General features: G+C 45.1%; 1 protein-coding gene across 1 annotated transcript in view; it reads right to left on the bottom strand.

Moving 5' to 3' along the window:
* DIS3L2 (DIS3 like 3'-5' exoribonuclease 2) overlaps positions 1 to 22,804 on the bottom strand; it is a 341,276-nt gene that overhangs the window by 240,589 nt on the left and 77,883 nt on the right. The window contains exon 6 of the mRNA XM_036767849.1: positions 1,552 to 1,765. Coding sequence (XP_036623744.1) covers positions 1,552 to 1,765 — 214 coding nt within the window. The remainder of the gene's footprint in view (positions 1 to 1,551; positions 1,766 to 22,804) is intronic.

The raw sequence follows: 22,804 nt of genomic DNA, 5'->3' as shown, positions 1-22,804 counted from the left end.
AAAAATAAAAAAAAAAATAAAAATAAAAAGCTGGGGCAACGAGGTGGCACAGTGAGTAGAGCACCGGCCCTGGAGTCAAGAGGACCTGAGTTCAAATCCGGCCTCAGCCACTTGACACTTACTAGCTGTGTGACTTTGGCCAAGTCACTTAACCCCAATTGCCCTGCCTTCCCCACTGCAAAAAAGGGGAAAAAAAAGCTGATCGTTCAATAAAGACAAAAACCCATCAAAGTCTTGTGTTCTATGCCTTGGAACCACTTCCAGGCATTACACAATCCAACTTGAGATTATGGCCCCTTCTAAAGAGTATTTCAGGGAAGGGAGAGAAGGGAAGCCAGTAACGTTAGGTGTTCAAAGTGAGTCTTCTGCCACTGTCTTCACTCTGAATGAGCGGCATCAAGCACTAAAAATTACCCAAAGTCTCTGAAAAGGTTCACAGGTTTGGGTCCACCTTTTCTTTTCCAAAGGGACCCATAATGCCATCGCTCTTCAGACATTTGCAGAACCGGTGCATCACCCTTCCAGTTCTCCCTAAGATGCCAGTGATGCTTTTGCCCCCAGGTGTGCCTCAGAGAGCTACTGAGCCTCCATCCTTCTATCCCTGAACTGGGATCAGCCTGAATTTCTTTCTGGACAAAGTTCACTGTCTGACCCAGCTCTTAAAGGTCAAGATTGCTCAATCTCTTCCCACTGTAAGACATGATTAAAATGCATCAGGCTGCAAGGTGTATTCCTTCTACAGAAAGTTCTTGAAAAGCCTAACTGGAAGGCTTCTCGTATTTTATCTTCCCTCCCATCTATATATCTGGCCCGCTTAGTTAAAGCCTTTTAAACCTCCTTGGTCACCATGTTGGAATTTTCTTCCAAAGGCTCAATACAGGTCTCAGAAGAATGCCCACAAACCTGGCCAAGCTGGTTCCTCAGCCACTGAGCGCCTCTCACTCTACTGGCAGGGCAAGTGCATGGAGTGTGTGTGCATACACACGTTCACACACACACACGTGAAAGGAAGAACATTCTAGGTGAAACAAGTAGTGGAAAACTAACTCCATTTTTAAAACAAAACAGCTCTTCCTATAGTTTCCTTAAGAATTTTCCAAACTGGTTTCCTGCTGCTTCACATGCACCGCAGAGCAAGACCGCAATTCTTACAGAAAATTTCAAACTTAAGAAACAGAACAATAACAGCTGCACTGTAGGTACAGCGCCACCCAGATGATCCCTCTTTCTGCAGAATCTGAGTTCCTTCCCACAGAGGTGGAACAACGAGGAGCCAGGGATGTTTCTGTTGGCAATGGGGTTATGTGACCTCAGAAGGCCCTTCCTTCTCTCGGATGTTACAATTCAAAGTAGCAACGATAAGCCAAATCATTCCCAAGACATCCCCCGCTCAAACACCTGATGGGCCTTGGAAGTAAGGAAAGTATCATTTCAGCTTCATGTACTCTAAGGATGTGGCACAGAGAGTAAAAAAAAAAAAAAAATAGGTCCAGCATTTAAAAGCCTTCCCAGCGTGTGACTAGACAGTATAAATCAGCAGCTGATACTCACCTTTCTCCCGGGCACCATCAGCCGGCACGCCTGGCCCATGCTCCTGCCCATCCTCAGTCTCGCTGTCATTCAGCTGAGCTTCCAGGATGACATCAGGGCTGTGACCAGCACGCCTCCTCCCAAGCTGTGCGGGGGGAGTCTCCAACAGCTCCTCAGAGACATCAGACTCAGGCACAACATCAGCTCCTTTATCACCGTCTTCTGTCTTAATTACCTGGAAAAGTCAAAGAGAAGGGGGCCCACTCAATCTCAGCATGGAGGAAGTAAGACAGCAGCCATTTCTGCTTGGTGTGTCCAACGAGGGGGAAATGGACAGGTGGCAGCTGGAGGCAGGCATGGGCAAGCACATATAGTCTAAGAGAGAATGATCCCCGCCTACAGAAACACAGAGGGTATTTGTGCTAAGGCTACCTCAGTGGTACACCGACTGTAATCCATTCTGGTTTTGCCTCAAGTACACAACAGTCTATGGCCCCTCATCAGTGGCATCATATGCCAGGGGAGCCACGGGGAGGCCCTGAATAGGGTGCTAACAATGAAAACACAAGGAAGAGCACATGGGACGTTTCCATTTCCTATCCTGTGCTCGAAAAGCAACAGAGAAGATGAGTCATCTGCTCCAGGCCACAAATCCCCAACTCTTGTAGCCAGTCTCCCCGTGGCTGACCTCCTCTGGAAGATCTCCAACTGGTCAATGTGCTTCCTAAGATGGGGCACAGACTGAAGACTCATCCTTGGTGTGCTCTGTTTAGGGCAGAGGAAAGGAGGTGGGTGCATAGCCTGAAGCCACCAAGAACTTCACTAATGATCAACTGCAGTGGAGAGAAGCATTTGGATTCCAATCGATCTGAATGGATCTCATCACAACACCAGTCATCAGTCAAACGAGCCAGGTGGTGTGGAGCCTTGGACATCCAAAGGTGCCTCAGTATGCGAATCTGTTTGATCCTTCAACACTACCTAAAACAATCCACATATTTTTAGATGACAACAATTTACTTACAACAATTTGTTCTTTGGGGAATATTGGAGATTTCCAGCAAAGAAATCTACGTGCAGAGGAAACATCCAGTTTTAGGCATGAATATGACAAAAATCACTCAGAGGATGCTAAAACAAATGTATCATTTTGCTAGCATAGATAGCACCTACCAGGATCCCCATGGGCAGTACTACTCAGGCCTGGGGGACTTAATATGCTTCAAGACTACTGGAGTCTTTTCCAACTTTAATCTATGATCCTATGACACAGCCCTGAACACACACAAACTTTTTTGATCAATTTAACAAATATTCAATTTAATTCAATCCAATCCAACAAGCATTTATTAAGTGTTTGGTATCTTTCTGGCACTGTGTAAGGTACTGATCCCCAGGGCCTAGTAGGATTAAGCCTAGTGAGTGCCTGAATGGAAGACCACCTGGGATACCAGATGCCATAGGCCACAAAGTCCTATTCCAATGCCTCGTCACAACCTGGAGGTGATCCCGGACTTTCAAAGACTATGCCAGCAAAGTTTAAGTGACAGCAGTCTCTATAATGGCAGAAAGACTTTGAGTGACATCCTGGAGACAGTGAATCTATTAATATGAGCTTTGTGCTGTACTCTAAATGTGCTCTGTCCAATGAATGGACATAGCAAATGGAGGAAATGAATGATAGCAACACCGGCATTCATGTCATAACGAAACCAGAAGATAAAAAGAGGCTACAGATCATTGGAAAGACAATACAGAGATCCTCCTTGGGAAGGCAAAGAAATGGGTCAACAAGAAGTCTGAAGGCAACAAGAAACAGCTTTTCATGGGACATTTGCTCATCTCACATCATAGTGCTGCAGAAGAGCATCTTCTAAGGCCACTTCAAACAGAGCAGCTGACATGCCAGCCTAAGCTACAGGGGGGAAGAAGGAGGAAGATGATTTGTACAGAGAACTCAAGAAGACCTCACAAATCAGCGCAACATAAACCTGATTACTCGGCAACCTTTATGCAAGATGGACAACGGGGAGGATGGCGACAAAGTCAGAAGATACAGCTTGGTACTAAGAAATCACCAAAGGCCTGAGACCTATCACCTGAATACCTTCTTCAAGAGAAGCTGAAGCTTCCTGACATGTGGAGCACTGGATAGCATCACCCCCACAATCAAACCAGGTCTATCTGAGCAGAAAGGCAATGGCTGGCCACTGACATGGGAGTCATCCCCAAATCAGCTGCCTGTTCATAATCAGACCATTGACTTGTTTGAGTAAAGATTAAAATAAATATTAAATTAGAAGAATGAAAATGAGACCAACCTTCATTGTGTAATTAATATAGCTCATCATGCCAAAGTGGACCAAATTGGAAGCCAGGGGACACACTAGGTTAGGCCCTGGGGAGAACAGAGGGATGGAACTAATATGCTAGTGGTCCAGCCCTTTCTAATCACCAGCTGACAGCTCCACTTCCTTCTTCCTCTCCAGCTGAATGCCTAAGACACGCACACATAGGTTCTTGTGCTCCAACCAATAAGTGAATCTGACAATCACTAACCAGTGAAGGATAAGTAACCATTAGATCGCTAATACTATCACTAGTAACCATTAGATCATTAAGCGGTGACATATTCAAGTAAACTCCTAGTCACTGACCAAAAAAAGTAATGCTCCCTTTAGATTACATGAAGGCCCCACAATACAAGACCTCTAGCCATGACATGCCAGGAAAAGTTGCCAAGTAAAATGTCCTCCCTATAATGAAGACTGAACACCATCCATTCCTGTCAGCAGGAATCATTATAACTGATGAAAACCACTACATCGACCCACAAAAGCAACAATGAAAAAGAAGACAGTTCCAAACCCATTGCTCTGATCAGTCTGTATCAAGAACCCAAGAAGACCTTCCAAGGTTCTCAACAAGTCAGGGGCAACAAACACCTTAAATGGTTTTCTGTGCTTCTGCGAGTTTTCTTTTTGAAATGACTTGAGTTTGAATCGTGGAATTTTTCAAAGAAATTCTCTTTGAACTCTTGCTACATTTTATGAACTCAGACACATCATCTTTATTTTCAGTTTATTTCTTTAAAAATATAGGTGTACATGTGTGCACACATGTGCATGCATGTGTCTCCTTTATTTCTATAACAAGTTTAACAGCATACATTACATGGTAAAGTGGGGGAAGTGAAAAGCCCCAGCCAATCACCTAAGAATGACAGACCATGAAACCTGGCTCGTGCGGCCGAGAGAACACCAGCAACCCAACTGCTGGGTGGGGAGCCCACAGAGCCCTATCTTGTGGCAATGAAATGACCTCCAGTCATTCTCGTGGTCCTCCAATAAAGAGGGCACTGTTTGATAGTGTGGGTGCTCATCTCACACCTCATAGAGATCATGCAGATAATGAAAAAATTACAGATGAAACAGAGCTAGATACAGGGGGAGAGGGTCAGGGGGAGTACGCTCCAGTACTGAGGCTCCTGGGGCCATGAACACAAGGGCAACTGAAAATGCCCCTGGTGTACCCGTAACTGCTAGAAGCCTTCATTCTCATTCCAGATGCTGCCACCCACAATACGTGACCTTCAAGCAGGACTCACAGGGTCTCTACCAGTGCTGACTGTGACCCCTCTGCACCACAGTAGATTACTAAGTAGATTTCCTAAGCTACCATGGCTGAAAAGCGGACTCACCAGGCAGGCCACCTTCCAGTGCTGACAATCCTCTTCCAGGCAGAGGAGGTCTCCAGGCCAGGCCGGACCAGTGCCCTGGGATGGCCCAATAGAGCGCCAGAGGGAGACTTTAGTGAAGACCTAAAGGTGTGCGCAATGGAGAGAGGGCGGGGGCTGGGAAAAGGAGAAAATGAGGGAGGCCTGGAACTTGAGATGCCAGATCCACTTGAACACACAGGACCCCATGTAGCATGATGGATGGTAAGGAGTAGGATACAGAGAGTGCTGCTGTGATGTTACTCTGGTTATCTTGAAAAGGAAACATGCAACATATAACATGAGAGGACAAGCCCCACATTTCAAGAGTTTCAGTAGTGATTTGGACTAGTTTCACCCATCCAATGTCATGGCTGGGAAGGAAATGATGACATCTGTCCAGTGGAATTCTACCCATTTGAGTGCACCTCATAAGATTTCGGAGCCCAATATTTTTTAAGAAAAAAAAAACTCATAGTGCAACAAAACAAACTTTCTCATTGGCCATGTCCAAAAACGCATTGCTCATTCTGGCAGAAGGTGGGTGGCATGATTGCCTTCCATTTTCTGGACTTGAAAAAGAATTTTAAAGTCTTTCAAAGTAGTAGTTCTCTATAACTTTGTTATCAATGAGTGAATTCAGTCAGTCAACAAATATTTATTAAGCACTGACTATGTGCCAGGCACTGTGCTAAGTGCTGGGGATACAAACACCAAAAAAGACTGTCCCTGCTGTCTAGGAGCTGACAATCTAATAAGGGAAGACAAAACTGAAAAGAAAGCTGAAAAACAGGGGCGAGGAGGAATATTCTCTACTTCTGCTCACTTCACTCTCTAGGCCTTCACAAACTTCTTCCCAGTTTCCCTGAAGCTGTTTATTTCTTCATTCCTTATGACCCAGTAATATTCCATTAAAACCACAGACCACCCCTTTTTTAACCAATTGGTGGGTATTCTCTCACCAAAAGGGCCAATATGGGGATCTGTCCGTACGGAGGTCTTCGTCCTCTTTCTGTGATTCCTTTGGGGGTACAGTTGGTACTGCTCAGTTAATGACTGCAAAGTTTGGAAGCTCTGGGGAGCACAGTTCCAAACTGCTTTTCCAGAAATCACTAAACTCATTCACAGCTCCAGCAGCAGTCACTAGGGACACTGTCTTCTCATAGCCCATCCAACATTTAGCATTTTCCTCTTTTGTCATCTGAGAAGTGTGACATGGAACCTTAGAGTTGCTTCAATCTCCATTTCTCCAATTATTAATGATTTGGGGCATTTTTTCATATGGTTATTGATAATTTGGAATTTCTTGCTTCAAAAACTGCCTGTTCATATCCTCTGACCATCTATCAAGTGGGGAATATAAATTTGAATAAATTCCTTATATATCTTGGATATGAGGCCTTTATCAGAGAAACTACTGCAAAGATTCTTTCCCTAGTTACCTGATTCTCTTCAAATTTTAACTGCATTAGAATTATTTTTGCAAAAGCTTTTCGATTTTATACAATCAAAACATTTGTTTAGTAATGAACTCTTTCCCTGTTCAGAGCTCTGAAAGACAATTTTTTCCTTGCTCCATTACTTTGCTTATGATGTAATCTTTTATATGTAAGTCATGTATCCATTTGGGGTTTATCTTGGTATTTGTTGGGAGCCATTCAAGGAGAAATGAAGCTCCAGGACACATACTTATTGCACTTCTTATAAAAGTGATGTAGGTCAAGAAAAAGGGGCCTGACCTTTGAGGCCCACACTTTGCATTGAGAAACCCCGCAATGGCTGAGGGAAGGGCAGGTGAGAGAAGTGAAAGGCCCACAAATTCCAACCAGCTCTAACATCTGTAATTCTCAAGAAAGTGTCCAAAGGTTTCCTATCTATGTCCATGACAAGGCCTGCCCTGAGTGGCATCATGCTCAGAGGAGGGAAAGTGGGAAGGCAAAAGGATTTAAAAACCCTCTGTAGAAGACTGGTTGGATAATCTGGAGAAAAGGAGGCTTAGGAGGAAAATGAGAGTCATTTTTAAACATGTAAAGGCTTATCTTATAGAGAGGACTTAGATGTTCGGCTTGGTTCTTGGAGGCAGAACTCAGACCAATAAATGGAAACTACAAGGAGGCAGATACTGAGACGAAATAAGCCAGAAATTCCTCCATCGAGCTGTCCAGAGAGAGGCTGGACTGCCACGCAAAGTGGGGAGCTTACAACGCGGGGAGCACTGGAGCAGACGCTGGGAAGCACTTGTCTGGAACAGCGCCAGACTACACGGCTTGTGAAGTCCGTCCTCACCCAAAGACTCTACATTTCTATGAAGTATTAGAGTCCTTGAATAAATAGGGACATTCTGAGGTCAGGTTTGCTTAAGACAGCTCCTTTTTGTCTTAGCATAAACTAAAGCTCCATCACATCTTGTTCCACCTTCAATGTGGACTTCCTTAAAGCCTCAGACTTTGGTAAAATTAAGACTATTCTTCTCCACAAGGTCCTTTTCTTCTTCGGCACTGAGATTCACTTCTGACCTCCAGAGAATGACAATTTCATTTCCGAATACATATTTCATATGAAGCTACATTTCATTTCAAACCCACAAGACCTCCAATATTCCCTCTGGGCTATGACCATGGTGTGAGCTGTTTTTGGTTCAGAAGTTGATACAACAGAGGAAGCTGTTGTGGTCTCTAAGACCAATCTGGTTACCACATATGAAATTAGCTCTGGAGGGATTCTCCTGATGAGCTTGGGTGACCAACAAAAAAAGAACCCAGGCCATAACAAGCAATAGCACACAACCAAACATGCCTGGGGAAATAAGCGTATGGGTATTTTTACAAAAAGTAAAGAGCTGACCCAGGTTGCGGTTCATTTGCTTGAAAAGCCAAAATTTTCCCGGGGCTTTGAGAAGATTTACAAAGTCAAAAAGGGGAACTCAGAGGGATATGCTCTGAGTGTCTGTGTAGAAAACCCCAATCTCCTAATATAGGTACATTTACCACTTAGTCAGCACTCCGTTAGGGAAGCCATGTCCAAGCCACCAGATCTACATAAGAAAGATGATCTCCAAGAGTCCCAAAGCATCACCCAAGTGACCTCCATGGATCTCTGAGTAAAATGACCAAGGAACTCTGTAGAAGAAGCAGGCCAGAAGAAAGGGGCAGAGGAAAGCGAAGAGGGGCACTCCAGGCTTTGAGAACAGGCAGACCAGGACTGAATCACAATTCTGACACTCACTACTAATGTGACCCTGGGCAAGTCACTGGACTATATTCTAACCTAGAAAATATAGATAAATTGAAGGTCCCTTCTAGCTCTAAATCTTTTCATCCAGAAAGGAAACACGGTCTCATAAATGGCTTCTCTGAAGCCATGTAGGCCTTTTGGTTGGCACTACCATTTTTTTTCTCCCTTCTTTAAAATCAACATTTTGAAAAGTTTTATTGAACTCTTGTTTTTAGGCTAGTCACTTTTCACAAACCGTCTCTTATATTTTTATTTTTCTTATTTATTTATTTAATATATTTAGTTTTCAGCACTGATTTTCACAAGAGTTTGAATTACAAATTTTCTCCCCATTTCTACCCTCCCGCCCATTCCAAGATGGCATATATTCTGGTTGCCCCGTTCCCCACTTAGCCCTCCCTTCTGTCACCCCACTCCCCTCCCATCCCCTTTTCCCTTCCTTTCTTGTAGGGCAAGATAAATTTCTATGCCCCACTGCCTGTGTATCTTATTTCCTAGTTGCATGCAAAAACTTTTTTTTGTTTTTGAACATCTGTTTTTAAAACTTTGAGTTCCAAATTCTCTCCCCTCTTCCCTCCCCACCCACTCTCCCTAAGAAGGCAAGCAATTCAACATAGGCCACATGCGTATCACTATGTGAAACCCTTCCACAATACTCATGTTGTGAAAGACCAACTATATTTTGCTCCTGCCTAACCTATCCCCCTTTATTTAATTTTCTCCCTTGACCCTGTCCCTTTTCAAAAGTGTTTGTTTTTGATTACCTCCTCCCCCATCTGACCTCTCTTCTATCACCCTCCCTTTTTTATCTTCTTCCTCCTTCTTTCCTGTGGGTAAGATACCCAATTGAGTGTGTATGGTATTCCCTCCTCAGGTCAAATCCGATGAGAGCAAGATTCACTAATTGCCCTTCACCTGCCTCCTCTTCCCTTCCTACAAAACTGCTTTTTCTTGCCACTTTTATGCGAGATAATTTACCCCATTCTATCTCTCCCTTTCTCCCTCTCTCAATATATTCCTCTCTCATCCCTTGATTTGATTTGATTTTTTTAGATATCGTCCCTTCATATTCAACTCATCCTGTGCCCTCTGTCTATGTGTGTGTGTGTGTGTGTGTATATACACACACATACACATATATACATACACATATATACGCATGTTCCCTTCAGCTACCCTAATACTAAGGTCTCATGAATCATACACATCAACTTTCCATGTAGGAATGTAAACAAAACAGTTCAACTTTAGTAAGTCCCTTGGGATTTCTCTTTCTTGTTTACCTTTTCATGCTTCTCTTGATTCTTGTGTTTGAAAGTCACATTTTCTATTCAGCTTTAGTCTTTTCACTGAGAAAGCTTGAAAGTCCTCTATTTTATTGAAAATCCATATTTTGCCTTGGAGCATGATACTCAGTTTTGCTGGGTAGGTGATTCTTGGTTTTAATCCTAGCTCCATTGACCTCTGGAATATCGTATTCCAAGCCCTTCGATCTCTTAAAGTAGAAGCTGCTAGATCTTCGGTTATTCTGGCTGTGTTTCCACAGTACTCAAATTGTTTCTTTCTGGCTGCTTGCAGTATTTTCTCCTTGATCTGGGAGCTCTGGAATTTGGCAACAATATTCCTAGGAGTTTTCTTTTTGGGATGTTTTTGAGGAAGCAATTGGTGGATTCTTTCAATTTCTATTTTACCTTCTGGCGCTAGAATATCAGGGCAGTTCTCCTTGATAATTTCTTGAAAGATGATATCTAGGCTCTTTTTTGATCATGGCTTTCAGGTAGTCCAATAATTTTTAAATTATCTCTCCTGGATCCCTTTTCCTGGTCAGTGGCTTTTCCAATGAGATATTTCACAGTCTTCCATTTTTCCATTCTTTTGGTTCTGTTTTATAATATCTTGATTTCTCATCAAGTCACTAGCTTGCACTTGCTCCAATCTAATTTTTAAGGTAGTATTTTCTTCAGTGGTCTTTTGGACCTCCTTTTCCATTTGGCTAATTCCACCTTTCAAGGCATTCTTCTCCTCATTGACTTTTTGGAGCTCTTTTGCCACTTGAGTTAGTCTATTTTTTAAGGTGTTGTTTTCTTCAGTATTTTTTGGGGTCTCCTTTAGCCAGTCATTGACTTGTTTTTCATGGTTTTCTCACATCCTTCTCATTTCTTTTCCCAATTTTTCCTCTACTTCTCTAACTTCCTTTTCCAAATCCTTTTTGAGCTCTTCTATGGCCTGAGACAAGTTTATGTTTTTCCTGGAGGCTTTTGATGTAGGCTCTTTGACTTTGTTGACTTCTTCTGGCTGTATGTTTTGGTCTTCTTTGTCACCAAAGAAAGATTCCAAAGTCTGAGTCTGAATCTGAGTCTGTTTTCACTGCCTGGCCATGTTCCCAGCCAACTTACTTGACCCTTGAGTTTTTCATTGGGGTATGACTGCTTGTAAAGTGTACTTTGTTCCAAGCTTGAGGGGATGCGCTGTTGTTTTCAGAGCTATTTCTATACAGCCAGCTCTGCCACACCAGCACTCCTCCTCCCCCAAGAACCACCAACCTGGACCTGACTCAGATCTTAAGCAGGCTCTGCACTCCTGCTGTGATCTGCCACTTAATTCCTCCCACCAGGTAGGCCTGGGGCCGGAAGCAACTGCAGCTGTAGTTCTGTAGCTGCATCTCCCCCACTGCCCCCAGGGGCTATGGCCAAACCGCGAACTTTCACTCTGTCCCCCTGCAGCTTTTCCCACTACCCTTCTCTGTTGTCTTTGGTATTTGTGGGTTGAGAAGTCTCGTAACTGCCACAGCTCACTGATTCAGGGCACTATGGCCTGTTCCACCTGGCTCCCAGGTGTGGTTGGTTCAGGCATGGCTCACGCTGGGCTCCGCTCCGCCCCACCCCCCACTCCCACTCCCAGCTCCATGCACGATGGACCTCACCCAGGGACCATCCAGGCTGTCCTAGGCTGGAGTCCTGCTTCTCTCTGCTATTTTGTGGGTTCTACAGTTCTAGAATTTGTTCAGAGCCATTTTGATAGGTGTTTGGAGGCACCTGGCAGGGAGCTCACGCAAGTCCCTGCTTTCCAGCTGCCATCGTGGCTCCGCCCCCCCAAACCCTGGCACTTCCTTTTTAAAACAACAATGAAGCTTCCTCTTAGGGTAAAGCCATCATCATCCTCTTCGTCATCATGGTCGTCCACATATTCCCTAATAGCCTACTCTCCAAAACTACACCTTTCTTCTTTTGCTTTCAGAGGTGTTCCACTAGGTCAATGAAAGTGGGGCCTCACAACTCACATGGCTACAGATCTTCAGGCTTCCTCAAAATTCATTTTTTTAAAAACTGTTCTTGGGAAGAGATCTTTGTATACAAAGTATTAGCCAAGAACAAAGTTTTACAGTTGAATGCTAAACCCCTTAAAAACTGCATTTTATAATGGAAACACTGACAGCTCTTTGCCCAAAAAGGACTATTATAATAGGTATTTTCTACTTCTTCCAAAATTCAAAGAATATTGTGAACTCAGGATCAGTGTTTTTCTAACAATCACAAGTTGTGCAATCAGGTGGGCTGAGTTTTTACAAGATGGTACAAACCAAATTGTGGTTTTGCTGATCAAATGTGCTTACCAGAATGCACTTGAAAAAGTCATTAGATTTAATTTTTCAAGAGATTTTCTGGAACTCTGCAAACCAGCTAACTCAGATTATTAATCTGCAAAAAAAAAAAAGTTTCAGTGTTGTTTGTGTTCAGATGGCAGGACTAAGCCTTGCTCTGAGCCCACACATGTGGAGCAAGCTCACATCTCAAAGGAGAGGCCACTGGTCATACTGCCACACAGACAGCAATGTAAAAGCTGACAGCACCTGTAGATCTGGAGCTAACACCAAGAAAAACAAAGAATGCCACTAACACAAGCAAGACTACAAATGTTACTTTTTTTCAATTCAGGTTAATCAGTCCTTTAAAGTTTTAGTATTTGGTAGGTAAAGTGAAGGAAAACACCCCGCAACTGGACAATTCCATTTAATAGATTAATAACACCTGCTGAGTGCCAATCAAGGGCTCCTGATGTCTTCTGAGACATGTGAAAAAGAATATCCAAGGCCCATCTGAATAGGTCAGTCAGTCTACCAACCCCCTCTTAGCCCATTGATTCTGTGAAAAGAGGATGGCAGGCCAAAAAAAAAAAAAAAAAAAACAACTGTGAGAAGGGCAGAAGAAAAGTTCCATGGCGAACACTGTACGTTGGCAGGGTCAGCAAATGGATCCTCAGGAATTCAACAACCCTCTCCCCAGAGCTTGCCTGGCCCACTTTAACTAGAAACATCATCCCCTCCTATGGTTGAGATGTGGCCAGTATGGTGATAAGATACCAGTGTCAGACTTTGGGGGGAAAAGGTTCAAATAAGCTAAATAAATTGGTCATGGTCTTGGAATGGCTTTGCTGTCCAAGAAGATTTCCACTACATGAAGAAGGCCTTTCATCTGGCACAAATGAAGTCGGTGAAGGCAGGCTGGAATTAGGGGTAAAAACCACAGATTAGAATGGCACCAAAGGCCAAGGAATGAACGCAGGAATGGTGCTTTCATTCATGCCCCCCGTCCCGGGTCCCCTGCCACCGCCCCATTACAGAAGGCTTTGGCAGGGAAAGGACAAAACCCTGCATTGTGGCAGATCATCCTAAAGACCATCTCCAGCCTTGGGTTTGGCCAGGGAACACCTCTGCCCTGAGGTGGTAGGAACTAGGCCCTGGGTGGGGGAGGGAGGGTAGTGTTTCTGGAGCAGCCTCTTTTTCACTGGCTGCATTCACATTTCCATGAAGCTGAGGCTGGTGGGGTCGCCAGCAGAACCCAGAACCAGAGAACACAGCCCAGGAGCTTTGGCCAAGGATGGGACTGTGCTGCATCAAGCACTAGAGTCAGAGTGCCAAGGGGGAAAGGGGGAGGATGAGAGCAGGGCGCCAGTGACTCCATTCTGGCAGTCCACAGCATCGGTAGTTAGTTTCTTAGTTGTCTAAGTGAATGGTGAGAAGCCAGTTGGAGTCCAGCAATGGCTTCAATAAATCCTGACAAGGACTCGGGTCCCACAGGAAAAGCAAGGTGGCCCGTACCCAAATAGTAAATAAAATCACCAAAGGTGACCATGGTAAGCAAGAGGCAAGGCCCACAATATCTGCCCCAGGGGAAAGTAAAATATCTTCACTAAACGAAGGTGGGAATCAACTCAGGCAATGGGGTCTCTGCCTAAAGGATGGACTCTGGAAGCCTGTGACTATCTTACCTCTGATGGCTTTGAGAGCCAGTAGCAGACAGATATCACCACCACAATCTCTTCTACAAAGTACAAAGACCAGTGATGACATGAGGGGCACTTCGTCTCCTCTGAGATCAATCAAGAAGGACTGGCCCCCACTTCTAAGACTCTGGTCACCACTGTGTTGTTGCTATTGAGTGATTACACTCATGTCTGACTCTCCGTGACACCATTGGGGGTTTTCTTGGCAAAGATACTGGCATGATTCTCCAGCTCATTTGACAGATGAGGAAACTGAGGCAAACAGGGTGAAGTGACTTGCCCAGGGTAACACACCTAGTAAGTGTCTGAGGTCAGATTTGATCTAAAGAAGATACATCCTCCTGCCTCCAGGCCCCACACTCTATCCACTGCATGACCTAGTTGCCTATTGGCCACTACTAGAAGAACCAGAATACCAGGACTTTTGCGATCGCTCAGAAAGCTGGGAGGAGGCAGAGGTGGTAGCAAGCTGGCCTATACACTCTAGCCCAGCACCCACAGGCTGGCAGGGCACTTGCCACAAAAGAATTGGTTTTAAAAGCTGGGAGGAGGCAGAGGTGGTAGCAAGCTGGCCTATACACTCTAGCCCAGCACCCACAGGCTGGCAGGGCACTTGCCACAAAAGAATTGGTTTTAATTCAGGGGACAATTTTGTGGTAGAAATCTGTGGTTTCATCATGTCTCTACCAATTCATCATGTCACCACCTGTTCAGCAACTTTACCATCCTAGAGGCACCTGGGCCCCTAAGAGGTCAAGGGCCTTCCCCAGGGTCACACATGGAATGAAACATTACAGGACAAGTACAAACAAGTTAAAGCAATAGGTCCTACTCTTCCTGGTGTGAAAGTGATGCTGCATTCTGGAAGGGTCACAAAAACTCTGGCAGGTTCTGCCAAATTGGGAGGTTTCGAGTCCAATCCAGACAACATAGGGATCAGTTCCTGAGGACTAGCCAAGAGAAGCCAAGGAGTTTAACGCCCAGAACCAATTCTTGGGAAGGGTGACCCATGACACCAAAGTACCAAACGGTCCTATATCCTGCACAGTTTCTTCCATCCATAGTAACAAGGATGCTTGGAGGCTCTCAGCCTTTGTACAAAAATGATGCTCATGGGGACGGAGCCAAGATGGTGGAGTAGCAGAAAAAAGGATAGGGAGCTTCCCATAGCACCACCCCCCACCAAGCTCCTCCAAACAGATCTAGAAAGCACAGAAGACCAAATCCTGATTGGGAAAATCCAAGAAAAATCACAGAGAATTGATTTTCTGGCCCAGGTCACCATAGGGAGACCAAGAGAGGTCTGCAGACACTGGGGTATGGGGTCTGGCCAGGGGTGCACCGTGCAGCACGACCCTTCCAGCTCAGGGACAGCCCATGCACCTGGGCAAGATGAGACTGAGATTCAGCATGGGAGGGGGGGCCTACACTTGAGTAGCGTATGGGAAGAGGGGCCAACTGGCTGCTCTGTCACTCCTCAGCCCTGGGTCACAGATCCGGGGGGAACAAAGAGAGGACCTGTTCCTGGAGGTGACATTCCAGGCTGACAAACCATCCCAGGACCCAGGCTAGGTGCCAGGCAATGAGCAAGGTGAGAAGCCAGCAGCAGCCTCGTGCTCAGACCCAGGACAGGAATGGGGTCTCAGTTCTAGCTTCCAAACTCATCTGAAATCTGCAGGGGAATAGCCAGGGCAGGAATCCCAGACCAAAGGGAAGCCTATAGTTCTGACCCTCTACATCAGCAGAGTCCAGCCTCAGGCTACTCAAGCTCCAGATGGACAAGCCCAAAGGCCTATTGTTCAGACCCAGATCTAAGTCAGGAACTTGCAGAGCTCACACCAGGGGACAGTGATCAGACTTTGCTTTGGATCAGACCACTTTGGGAGGACTGCAAGCCCGAACTTCCCCCAGCCTGACCTGTCCCTGAGATCTTGGAATAACATGGCATTTAGTATCCAAGAAGGCAATAGCAAGAACAGTTCAGACATGACTTCCAGAAGTGTGCAGAGCCTGGCTCTAACATCAAGTCCAAAGTCAGGAGGGAGGCTGGAAGAAGGAGCAAATGAGGAAAGAATCTGATCCCCAAATCTATGGTGGTGAGAGGGGTGCTCAAGACATAAATTCAGAAGAAAAGAGTGGCTCAAAATATCTACAAGCAAAGACTCAAATAAAAACACAGCTTGGGCACAAATTCAACTAGAATTTCTAAAAGATTTCATTAAGAGTTGTTTTTTTTTTTAAGTTTTGAGCTATGGAAGAATGGCAAAGAGAATCAAAAAGCTGGCAACAACAGGCACGAAACCTTGCCCCAGAAATAAACTCCCAGTAACTTAGACTGGATGAAATGGAAGCTTCCCTGAGACAAGAGGAAATAATAAAACAAAGTCAAAAGATGGGAAAAAAAGAGAAAGAAATATAAATTACCTCACAGCAAAAACAAGTGACCTTGTTTGACCTTGAAAACATATAGAGGAGAGAAAAATTTAGAATCATTGGACTATCTGAAAGTTACAACCAGAAAAAAAGCCAAGACATCATATGTCAAGAAATATGAAAAGAAAACCAACCAGATTTCCTAGAACCAAAGTGCAAAATGTTAACAGATTGCCTAAAATAAAGTTCAAAATGAAAACTCCTAGGAATATCACAGCCAATATCTAAAGCTTCCAAAAGAAAAAATACTACAAGTAACGAGAAGAAAGAATTCAGGTATATCAAGGAGACACAGATAGGCTCACTCCTGATTTAGTAGCCACCACTATTAAGAAATAGAGAGTTTAGAATATATTCCAGATGGCAAAGGCTATAGGATTACAACCAAGAATAATTTATCCAACAAAAGTGAGTGTAATTCTACCGGGGAAAATGGACCTTTCACGAAAGAGGCCTTCCAGGAATGCCTGATGAAAAGAGCAGAATTGCAAAGAAACGAAAGAGTCAAAAGAAACATATAAAGGTAAACAGGGGCACCTAGAACCCTGGCCTTGGAGTCAGGAGGATGTGAGTTCAAATCTGGCCTCAGACTTACCAGCTAGGTGACGCTGGTAAGTCCCTTAACCCTGATTGCCCCACACACACACACACACACACACACACACACACACACACACACACACAAGGTAAACAGGATTTAACAACTATAACACGTGAAAACTGTTGTTCAGTTGCTTCAGTAGTATCCGACTCTCTGTCATTTGGGTTTTCTTTGGCAGGGATACTGCAGTGATTTGCTGTTTCCTCCTCCAGCTCATTTGACAGATAAGGAAACTGAGGCAAAGTGCAGTGACTTGCCCAGGGTCACCCAGAAAGGGAGTATCTGAGGCCAGATTTGAAGATGAGTCTTCCTGACTTCAGGCCCAGTGCTCTAACCACTGTGCCACCACCAAGTTGCCCAAAGATAAATGACTTACATTCTAATTCAGGAAGATGATATGCATGTGAACCCATCAGGAGTCATAGAAGCTAATTAGACAAGGTCTGGGAATGGTTCTGTTATGTCTTTGTGTTTGATTGGTTATTTTGGGGGGGAGACAATCAAGGTTAAGTGACTTGCCCCGGGTCACACAGCTAGTGTCTGTGGCCACATTTGAACTCAGGTCCTCCTAACTTCAGGGCTGGTACACAATCCACTGAGCCACATAGCTGCCCCCAATACTGTTGTTTTCATGGTCTTAAAGGAGGAATGGATGGGGGTGGGGGAGAAGAGGAACACACTAGAGAAGAAAAGGGAGAGGAAGGGTAGAGAAAACATCTCATCTAATCAGGGAGCCTCTCTATACAAGGAGGAAGGAGGGGCAGCAGCAGCTGCAATGGTCAAAGGAGAGAGAACACACACAGATGGGCACAGAAAAACACCACTAAATAAAGAAGTAGGAGGGAAAGTAAAGACGAGGGAAGGGAGAATAAGAGAAACGGTAGATTTAGGGAGGGATTCGTTCTAAACAAAACAAATTATAAAGATGTATAAAAAATATTTATAGGTCTTTTTCAGTGATCAAGAATTGAAAACTGGGGGGTACTCATCATTTGGGGAATAGCTGAAAAATTATGGTATATAAATATGGAATACTATTCTGGTACAAGAAATGATGAAGGGGATGGTTTCAGAAAAAACATGGGAAAAAGGAAGACAACTTATAACATATGATGACAACAATTTTCAGAAGACAAACAGTTCTGAAAGACTTAGGAACCATTCAAATTGACATTTTCGTTGTAAATAAAACCAGAAAACATAAATCAACTGTAGCTGAATAGAATGGCTCACAGAAGAACAGTCTCACCCCTCATCAAACCCTTCCCATCCCAGGGACTCTGAACCCCTGAAGACCATCATCAAAACCCTTTTCCACGCCCCTCCCACCTGATTCCTCATTCCCATTCCCCTCAACCCTCCCACCCCAAAGTTCCAACCAAACACCACCCACCCCATCCATGCCCCCTGGATGCCTGTTCCATAGGAAACAAACTTCCCTTCACCCTAAATCTTTTCCTCTCCCATTCCATCCATCTGCTAGCTCTTACTAAACCTGGCTCCCCACTGATGACGCAGCCTCCCTGGCCTCCCCTTCCAGTACCGGCTGCACCTTCACTCCTTCTCTTCAGCTCACAGGCCAAGGTGGGAGAGATGGAACACACCTTGCTCCTCACAGCCACTTCCAGGTTCCCCCCTTTCCTCATCACTCAGTAACCTTCCCTCCTTTGAGGTTCATGCTTTTCATATCTACCACCCAATCAAATCCCAGTAGCTGTTGTGTATAGACCCCTGGGTCACTTGTCTCTTAAGGAGTTAGATACCTGGCTCACAATTTTTCTGTCTTCTCCAACTCCTGACCTCACAATAGGTGACTTCAACACACACAATGACTCTCCCTGAAATTCCCTAACCACTCAGCTCCTCTACTTCATCTCCTATGAGCTACTCCTCCACCTCATCTCAGCCACACACAAAGATGGTCATAGCCTGGATTTTGCCACACCCACAAAAGTACCATCTCCATGTTCAAGAATTCTGAAATCCTTTTATCCGATCAGAATCTGCTGGCTTTTTACCTCTCCTTCAGCCTTTCCTTACATAACCCTGCTCTTCATCCTCACCATGACCTCCAATGCCTTGACCCTTCAATTCTCTCCCAAGCCATGTCTCCTGCACTAGGCACTCTCTCCTCTCCATCATGAGTCCTTGGTAAATCAATTCAGCTCTCCTCTGTCCTTCTCCCTTGAATCCCTGGTCCCTTCTATCACTGATTACACCCAGTCATGCCTCAGCCTTGGATCACCCCCACCATTCAGTGCCTTCGCACCTATACAAGTGTTCTGATTGGGTCCACTACAGATTTATGTAACACAACTTCAAATGGGCCCTCACTGCCACTAAGCAATCCTACTCTACGTCCTTTATCAACTCACTCTCCCACTCCCAGCTCTTCCAGACTTCTTTATCCCTCCTCAAGTCAGCCTGAGTAACTGGGAGAATAGTCATGTAACAGACAGAAAGAGGAAGAAGAAGACTGATGAGATCACTTTTGGCCATGCTGAAGACAAGGTGCTGACAAGACACTCAGCTGGACATGTACGACAGACACTTCAAATATCTGGTTCCTGAGACATGCTTTTTTGGTGGGGAACCTGCAGCCTTAAGGTCACGAGTGGCCTTCCAGGTCCTCGGGTGTGGCCTTTTGACGGAGTCCAAGTTTTACAGAACAAATCCTTTCATTAAGGCAATTTGTTCCATGAAGTTTGGATTCAGTCAACGGGCCGCACTTGAGGGCCTTGAGGCCACAGGTTCCCCACCTCTATTAAAATACTATTCTGTCTTCTTGTTTTGCAGGCTACAGAATCGTACCTTGGGTATTTTAGGGTTTTTTGGTTTGGGTTTTGGTTTTAAGTCCTCATTAGACACAAAATTTTATAGCAAGGAAAATAAAGCCAGGTCTGCCTTTTCCCAGTAGTAGTTTGGAAACACTGAGATTCTTCTAGAAACAAATCAGTTACCCAATTCTGACCCCCTACCCAACCCCAGTTCTGACCCCGTACCCAATTCCGGTTCTGACCCTGTACCCAACCCCAGTTCTGACCCCGTACCCAATTCCAGTTCTGACCCTGTACCCAACCCTGCTCTTCTGTCAAGATTCTACAAACTGTTTTATTATTTCCTATTAAGAAACGCCAGACTCAGCCTTTACTGTACGCACATAGGACACACTGATTTTCCAGCTCTCACCAGATTCCAATTGAGGCTCCCCACAAAATTAGGATCACCTCTGTTTTTAGAGATACATTAGAGATACATGGCACTCTTCTTCATCCTTTATTCTAATTCAGTACCTTGTACCCTAGCAAATTCCCTAACAAAGAGAAAGGTCCTGACACAAACTGAATGGCCACATGTTGGGTGGATACAAGGTGGGGAGGGGAGGAGGTGATCTCGAAGGTCCTTTCCCTGGACTGAGAAGCCAAAAGGAGAGGGACTCCATCCGGTGCATTTGTTTCTCTTTGGGCTGTTATGACATGTTAGAAGGGGAGACAGTAGAAGTAACTCAGCTCCAGCACTGTCTACAGAAAAGTCTCCTCTCAGTCATGTGACACCAGAACATGGCACTTTAAGGTTTACGAGGCTGTTTTACAGACATTGTCTGGATTAATCTTTGTAGCAACCTATCCAGGTAGTTAGGACAAAGGGCATCCCCATTGTTTAAATGAGGATGCTTTCCCAGAGACCTTAAGGTACCTGACCGTGATCACACAGCCAGTAGAAATAGGAGGCAGGTCTTAAATCCAAGCATGTCCAGCTTCCAAACTCAGGCCTCTCTGGACTACACCACAATGCTCTTCAAGGAGTAACCATTTGTTTCTGATGTACTTTCATTTACTCAGGACCAATTATGGTGCAGAGCCGTGCCCCCAGAGCTACGGGTCCGTAACAAAGACAAAAGAGATCTGGGCCTCGGAGGAGCTCTCACAGTCAGAGCAGGGAAGCAGAACCAACACAAATGAAAACGACATAATCACATATAATGACACAGCAACTAACCAGTCCCCTGGCAACCATCCTTATAATGAAGCTGGCTGCATTAAAAAGTCATGTTTATGATTCATGGAACACTGTGCTGGCATCAGCTGTATGGATCAACAGGAAAATTCCTTCTAAGTTGCTTAAACACGCACAACACAATTCAACCTGGCTACGCCACACTCCGTTGGTACAATGCCCCATCTCCCTGGCACAGTCTGGAAGGACAGAGGGAAGCAGCAGTGCCAGGGCATACAGCCCCCCAATCTTCTAGAGCGGACATACTTGGAGACCCCAAGGGGCAGGAAGCAGGAGGGCCAGGTTGGGATGAAGACGGAAGCTCATCAGCCCGACGGTGGGTCAGTGAAAGCACCAAGGACAGTGTAGGAGTCTGGGGAAGCCAGGACCAAGAAGGTGGAAGCAGATGCGGTGACAAAGGTTCAACCATCACAGGGATGATCGATCGACATCCAGGGACCAAGCCTGACTGCTGCCACTGCTCTCACTCCCTCTGACTGAGGCCTGAGTGGGAAGCAGCTGTTTCTGAAGAGCAGGAGACCTGGCTAAAATCTGACTTCACTGGCTCTCATCTCTTTCTTCCCCCTTTCACAGCAAAAGACACAATGAAAAGAACCTATCTTCAGTGTACTTAGCCTCTCTTCTTCGCTCTGCCAGAAGTAGCCAGGTGGCCCTGCAGGGGAGAAAAGGCTAGGCCCGGCGTCAGGGAGAGCAGAGTTCGAATCCAGCCACAGATGCTTCCTAACTGGGTGACTCTGGGCAAGACACTTCACCTCTGTCTGTCTCAGTTTCCCCAATTGTAAAATGGAGATTATCAGAGCACCTACTTCCCAAGGCACTTGAGAGGATCAACTAAGGTCATATAAACTGATGAGCATGATGCCTGGCAGGCAGGAGGTGTTTAATAAACACTCACCTCCTTCTTCCCCACTTCCTTCAGTAGCCTGAAGGTCACGACTCGGCCAACCATCATAATAAGGAAGGATCTTAGAGCAGCTGGTTCTGCTTCATTCCGCAAGCCCAACACGGCCTCCCTCTGTGTTCTCCAATGTCAATAAGAAAGGACCTTTATCCAGCTTTAGTATCTTCCCACTCCTTAACACTCTTCTATTCAATCAGGAAATTATCCTTTTTAGCCACTGATTATGCCTTAACACAAATGCGCTTCAGTCAACCATACGTTTGCTAAAGTTTGAGTCTTCTATCGCCAAGTGTGCAAAGGAGGGGAAGTGCCTGTAAAGACCCCAGCGATTCTTTGGGGAGCCCTTTCTGGCAGAGATGAGCTTCAAGAGGAGCTGGAACGTGGACTACAGGAGACAGGGCCATAGTCTGGCCCGGGAGAAGGGCTGAAACCTGTCGGCAGGAGGACGTGCAGACTCACCCCGAGGAAGAGACAGCTCTTGTGGGAGGGACTAACTAACATGGTTAGGCCTTGAAGTTGATAGGAAAGGGAACTCCACTGGCTCCTAACCAGGCAAGAAGCTCCACAGAAAAACATATGATGGCTCTTACAGACGTCATGTCGCTTTACTGCTAATAAGAAAAACAAATCACTGTGAGTTGCCAATTCTTAAGGGAAAATAAAGTTTTATAAATAAAAAAGATGATTAGACCAACTTGGGCAAGAAGTTGTGCGGCACCGACAGAGAGTTAAGAAGCAGGCATTAATGCCTCACCAACCAAAGTCAGCGCCAGGAGGGGGAAAGCAGCAGAAACCACTGCCTCTTAAGTCCCCGGAGCATCCCACCAAAGGAGAGGCTGGGGAACAATGGAGCTAATAAACAGTTGGTGCTTCTTTGGAAGGCTCCCCTAAATGCTGTTTAGTCCTATTCATTTGGAAAATATCTTTAGGAAAAAAAAATGCTAGGAGCATCAAGGTATACATGAACGGGCTGCATTTCCCTGGAAAAGACCTAAATCTTGAGTAAGGGAACCAAGACCCTCCGGCCTTCACTGGCCCCAGAGTAACGGCACATGTTGCCACATCAACGCCGGGTGACAAAAAGGGTCCA

The sequence above is a fragment of the Trichosurus vulpecula genome, chromosome 7, assembly GCF_011100635.1.
Source record: "Trichosurus vulpecula isolate mTriVul1 chromosome 7, mTriVul1.pri, whole genome shotgun sequence".
Taxonomy (NCBI): domain Eukaryota; kingdom Metazoa; phylum Chordata; class Mammalia; order Diprotodontia; family Phalangeridae; genus Trichosurus; species Trichosurus vulpecula.
This window is presented reverse-complemented; position numbering and strand designations above follow the sequence as displayed.